Genomic DNA, 6,279 nt, shown 5'->3' with positions numbered 1-6,279 from the left:
TGTGCAAAGTTGTCATCAAGGCAAAGGGTGGCTACTTTGAAGAATCTAAAATCTAAAATCTATTTTGATTTGTTTAACACTTTTTTGGTTACTATATGATTCCATATGTGTTATTTCATAGTTTTGATGTCTTCACTGTATTCTACAATGTATAAAAACTGTAAAAATAAAGTAAAAACCTTGAATAAGAGGTGTGTCCAAACTTTTGACTGGTACTGTTATATTATTTGTTTTATTATAAAATAAAAAACACAACATAGAACACAGACAACAATGAAAGCTATATACAGGGTTCGCCAGATCTAGTGAAATAATCCCATCAATAATCCGAGTCCGTTTTGTTACTTTGGACAATAATTACAGCACAAACCAATCAGAAATGTGAAAATCTGTGTCATAAATGTTCATCCATCAGATATTATGAAAGTGTTGGTCCCGCCTTCTTTGTCCATGGTGATAAAAACATATATAATAATGAGAATGGCTGTCGATACACATGTTCATTGCTGCTTTACGAACTGACGCCAAATATAAACGAATCGAAAAGGAGCATGTTTTGACAGATTCCAACTTCAACAAATCAGTGCTGCAAACCAGTGAATGCGGAAGTGTCAGACGCGGAAGTAAAGCCAAAATATAAAAGCACGAGCTCAAAGTTACTGGCTGCACCATGTAAAAAAGGCTTTTGCGATAGATGCACGTATTGTAGACAACCAGTTGTAAATCCATACATTTGATCTCACTAATTAGTTGTGAAAGCCGTGTGCAAATATCATGTCGTCAACTGGAGAGACTTTACTACGGGCGGTGGAGACTCCGCTCTTCTGGATTGGCGCGTTGACTGCGGCCTATTTCTCAGTGTGCTCCGTATGTCGTTTGCTGTCAGGGCTCAGAGTTTGGGTGCTGGGGAATGGACGGGTGGTATCACCTGCTAAACTCGGAAAATGGGCAGGTGAGTAGCTAGCAAGCAATATTTATATAGACCGTCATTGAAAATAAGAATTTGTCTCTAACTGACTTGCTTAGTTAAATAAAGGTAATTTAAAAAGATTATATATATAAAGACAAGGTTTGCATGCTATATTGCTTGCTTTTTTTCTTTTGAAGTTTATTTTGTCGCTGATGGAAGAGAATGGCCATATGTTTCGAAAGCCGTATCTCAAGCGATGATTGACTTTTCTAGACGTTAAAACAGTGTATGAATTGTAGTTCACATGAGCCAGCAAGGCTAATGGCTCAAGACTGTAGGTGAGGTCACAGTCTCAGTCACAGGTGACCCTCGACCCAGTACGGTTCAGTTATAGTGTGAATCAGAAAATGTTCTTCCTAGCTGTCAGTAGGATATTGTAGAAAACATTTAGTTATCCTAGCTGTCAGTAGGATATTGTAGAATACATTTAGTTATCCTACCTGTCAGTAGGATATGTAGAATACATTTAGTTATCCTAGCTGTCAGTAGGATATTGTAGCTAGTAGAATACATTTAGTTATCCTAGCTGTCAGTAGGATGTTGTAACTAGTAGAATACATTTAGTTATCCTAGCTGTCAGTAGGATATTGTAGCTAGTAGAATACATTTAGTTATCCTAGCTGTCAGTAGGATATTGTAGCTAGTAGAATACATTTAGTTATCCTAGCTGTCAGTAGGATATTGTAGCTAGTAGAAATACATTTAGTTATCCTAGCTGTCAGTAGGATATTGTAGCTAGGAGAATACATTTAGTTATCCTAGCTGTCAGTAGATTATGTAGAATACATTTAGTTATTAGCTGTCAGTAGGATATTGTAGAATACATTTAGTTATCCTAACTGTCAGTAGGATATTGTAGAATACATTTAGCTATCCTAGCTGTCAGTAGATATTTGTGAATACATTTAGTTATCCTAGCTGTCAGTAGGATATTGTAGCTAGTAGAATACATTTAGCTATCCTAGCTGTCAGTAGGAATATGTAGAATACATTTAGTTATCCTAGCTGTCAGTAGGATATTGTAGAATACATTTAGTTATCCTAGCTGTCAGTAGGATATTGTAGCTAGTAGAATACATTTAGCTATCCTAGCTGTCAGTAGGATATTGTAGAATACATTTAGTTATCCTAACTGTCAGTAGGATATTGTAGAATACATTTAGTTATCCTAGCTGTCAGTAGGATATTGTAGCTAGTAGAATACATTACTATCCTAGCTGTCAGTAGGATATTTGTAGATACATTTAGTTATCCTAACTGTCAGTAGGATATTGTAGAATACATTTAGTTATCCTAACTGTCAGTAGGATATTGTAGAATACATTTAGTTTATCCTAGCTGTCAGTAGGATATTGTAGCTAGTAGAATACATTTAGTTATCCTAGCTGTCAGTAGGATATTGTAGCTAGTAGAATACATTTAGCTATCCTAGCTGTCAGTAGGATATTGTAGAATACATTTAGTTATCCTAGCTGTCAGTAGATACATTTAGTTATCCTAGCTGTCAGTAGGATACATTTAGTTATCCTAGCTGTCAGTAGGATATTGTAGAATACATTCAGTTATCCTAGCTGTCAGGTAGGATACATTTAGTTATCATAGCTGTCAGTAGGATATTGTAGAATACATTTAGTTATCCTAGCTGTCAGTAGGATGTTGTAGCTAGCAGAATACATTTAGTGTTTCCCCTAGGATTTCTCTGCAGGGGTGGCAAAGTTAGCGTGGGGACCGCAGTTTAGGCCCTCTTGGCCTTAAAGACAAATGTGCTGTTTAAAGGGGATTTCCTGCAATTCTCACCAATTTGCTATGTTTGTCTTATGTTGTCAGTGACTCAAACATAACTAAATCAATGGGAACACAATGCCAACACAATGCCAACTCCCTGACTGTCTAGTTTTTATTTTGGTGATGGCTAGTTCTCAAAGATCTTATATACTCTTATATATATATATATATAGCTATTTACTACATTCTTTCTGTTGAAGTTTACACAGAAAACTTTTACCATCCTGAGAAATATTCAAGTTTTACTGTAAATTGTGTTGACTGCTTAATGCATATAGGGGAAAGGCTGGCCAGCCCTATTGTCCTTTGGAACCCACAGTGGCCTCTGTGGTTTGTAGACAACACATCAGTATTGCGTAGGAATGACATGAGTCTGCCTTTCCTCACAGAAGTGAGTGATAGGCTACATTAATGTTTACCCAACCTTATTGCTCGGGCAAGGCCATTCATCCATTCAGGGTTATGTTATCAGGGTTACATCAACAGGGTTTCCACATCAGGTTGACTACATTTGGGGTGTTAGGTAGCCTAGCGCTTAGAGCGAGTAACCGAAAGGTCCCTAGTTTGAATCCCTGAGCCGACAAGGTGAAAAATCTGGTAATATGCTCTTGAGCAAGGCACCTAACCCTAATTGCTCCAGGGTTACCGTTGATTATGTTAGACCCTGGTTGTGACCCGAGAGTGTCTCGGGGAGAGTGGGATATGCAACAACAAAAAAACATTTCCAATTCACATGTGTTAATACACATTTGTACATGTGTGAAATAGGACAAGTATAAGCACCCAGTGAATTATTATTATTATATTTGAGTCCATCCATCTTTGAAGTCTGAACACCAGGTTAGGGCAGGCTTTGACATTTACATTTACATTTAAGTCATTTAGCAGACGCTCTTATCCAGAGCGACTTACAAGTTGGTGCATTCACCTTATGATATCCAGTGGAACAACCACTTTACAATAGTGCATCTAACTCTTTTAAGGGGGGGTTAGAAGGATTACTTTATCCTATCCTAGGTATTCCTTAAAGAGGTGGGGTTTCAGGTGTCTCCGGAAGGTGGTGATTGACTCCGCTGACCTGGCGTTGTGGGGGAGTTTGTTCCACCATTGGGGTGCCAGAGCAGCGAACAGTTTATACTGGGCTGAGCGGGAGCTGTACTTCCTCAGAGGTAGGGAGGCGAGCAGGCCAGAGGTGGATATTGACCATGTGACTGCAAAACACAGCTGTGGCTATCGCACCCAGAAGTGGACTGGTTCCAGGAAGTTTTTACCTAATTGAAATCCCATTTGAAATGAAAAATAAGCCCCTGTAAATCAAAGCACATGTCACAACTTCTGTGTTTGGCATGCGACACGGAGTACAAGGAGTGGTATGTTAACACCAAACGTGTCTGGATTTCAGGCTAGCTGCCAAGGCCTGCTGAATATCAGTCTTTATTGCCAGCAGCATACCACCCTGCATACCACTGCTGGCTTGCTTCTGAAGCTAAGCAGGGTTGGTCCTGGTCAGTCCCTGGATGGGAGACCAGGTGCTGCTGGAAGTGGTGTTGGAGGGCCARTAGGAGGCACTCTTTCCTCTGGTCTAAACAAAGATCCCAATGCCCCAGGGCAGTGATTGGGGACACTGCTCTGTGTAGGGTGCCGTCTTTCGGATGGGACGWTAAACGGGTGTCCTGACTCTCTGAGGTCATTAAAGATCCCATGGCACTTATCGTAAGAGTAGGGGTGTTAACCCCGGTGTCCTGGCTAAATCACCTGGCCTGCATTTAGTGATGCAACCGTTGCTAAGGGAGGTGGCAAGGTGAAGAACTGCTGAAATGCAAATCTCAAATTGCTATCGTTTTTCTTCTACATCATGTCCCGCAGTTATGGGCAAAGCTCATGACGCCAAAGCCGCACTATTGGCAAATATGCAGCTGATACAGTGGCAATAATTTAATTAAAATCCAACTTGTCAGCAATTTAATATTAAATAATGATTTTACACATGCAAATGGGAAAGTGTGTCCCTTTTTCCCAAAAGCATATTTGTTTTTAGTAAATTGTAATAAAATGCTAGGATAAAAATAAAACTTGTTTCATTTTTGTTCCAAAACATCCCCCTTCCCTTTCTACTTGAAGCAGGCAGAAAGACCACCCTCCTGTTCTACTGAAGCAGGCAGAGAAACACCCTTCCTGTTTCTAACTTGAAGCAGGCAGAAGCCCCCCCTTACCTGTCCTACCTTGAAGCAGGCAGAAGCTCCCCCTTTCCTGTCCTACTTGAAGGCAGACAGAAGAACACCCTTCCCTGTCCCTATTGAAAGGCAGACAGAAGAAACACCCTTCCTGTCCTACTTTAAGGCAGACAGAAAGAACATCCCTTCTTCGCTACTTGAAGCAGACAGAAGAACACCCTTCTGTGCCTACTGAGCAGGCGAAGAACACCCCACTTCCTTTTCTTACTTGAAGCAGACAGAACACCCTTCCTGGTTTCTACTTGAAGCAGGCAGAAGCTCCCCTTCCTGTCCTACTTGAAGCAGGCAGAAGACACCCTTCCTGTCCTACTTGAAGCAGGCAGAAGACCACCCCTTCCTGTCGCACTTGAAGCAGGCGAAGAACACCAATTCCTGTGGCGTAACCTTGAAGCAGGCGAAAGAACACCCTTCCTGTCCTACTGTGAAGCAGGCAGACAGAACACCCTTCCTGTCTACTTGAAGCAGGCAGAAGAACACCTGTGTGCGAATGTAACAATGTTGTGTCATACATGACCTGCCAACGACCTCCTTACAGCCATGAGAGAGTGGTCCACTTGATTGCACGAGTGGTCCAACAATCTGTTAGCCACGCCAGAAACAACCTCATGAGCAACGCTTTTCAAATAAGGACTTGACAAAATCATTTTATTGAGAAGCTAAATAACCATGGTGTAGAGACGAAAGGAGGACGAGGAGGAGGGACGAAGTCAAGAACAGGATGAAGGAAAGGGTAAGAGGAGTCAAGCACAGAAATATAGTGAAATAGGCCTTTGTGAATGGGAGGGGCTAGAGATATGGACTCTCTGTGTTACGTATGCCTAGCTCCAGCAAACACACACACACTGCCAAGCAGTAAAGTGTAATGAAACAGATACTCTGACTCCTCAGCCAACATTTAATGAAGGCTCTAGTCTTCATACATAATCAGGCATTCTCATCATCACCTCTGCTTCAGTGAGCGAGGGAGGAAGCTGTAAATAGCATATTCACAAGTTTTCTAAATATGCACATACACGCATGTCAAATTGGTTGAAATGGTCACGGACATTCATAATTTCCGCTTTGCTGAAAGCCTGTATTTATAATCAGCAGAGCAGGATCATTTATTTTTTATTTTTTTATTTTACCGTTAATTTTACCAGGTTAGTTGACTGAGAACGTTCTCAATTTGAGCAACGACCTTGGGGAATAGTTACAGGGGAGAAGGAGGGGGATGAATGAGCGCCATTGTAAAGCTGGGGATTTTGAGGTGACGCGTGATGGTAGAGGGCCAGATTGGGAAATTTTAGA

General features: G+C 41.0%; 1 protein-coding gene across 1 annotated transcript in view; it reads left to right on the top strand.

The window, feature by feature from the left end:
• The first annotated feature begins 634 nt into the window (after positions 1-634).
• Positions 635-6,279, top strand: part of LOC112075583 (very-long-chain 3-oxoacyl-CoA reductase-B-like) — a 12,339-nt gene continuing 6,694 nt past the window's right edge. Inside the window, 1 exon segment of the mRNA XM_070440966.1 lies at positions 635-952. Within this exon segment, the coding sequence (XP_070297067.1) occupies positions 775-952 (178 nt within the window). The 5' untranslated portion in view covers positions 635-774.

Source organism: Salvelinus sp. IW2-2015, unplaced genomic scaffold (assembly GCF_002910315.2).
Source record: "Salvelinus sp. IW2-2015 unplaced genomic scaffold, ASM291031v2 Un_scaffold3249, whole genome shotgun sequence".
NCBI classification, from domain to species: Eukaryota; Metazoa; Chordata; class Actinopteri; order Salmoniformes; family Salmonidae; genus Salvelinus; species Salvelinus sp. IW2-2015.
Note: the sequence above shows the minus strand (reverse complement) of the source record. Positions and strands in the feature narration are given on the sequence as shown.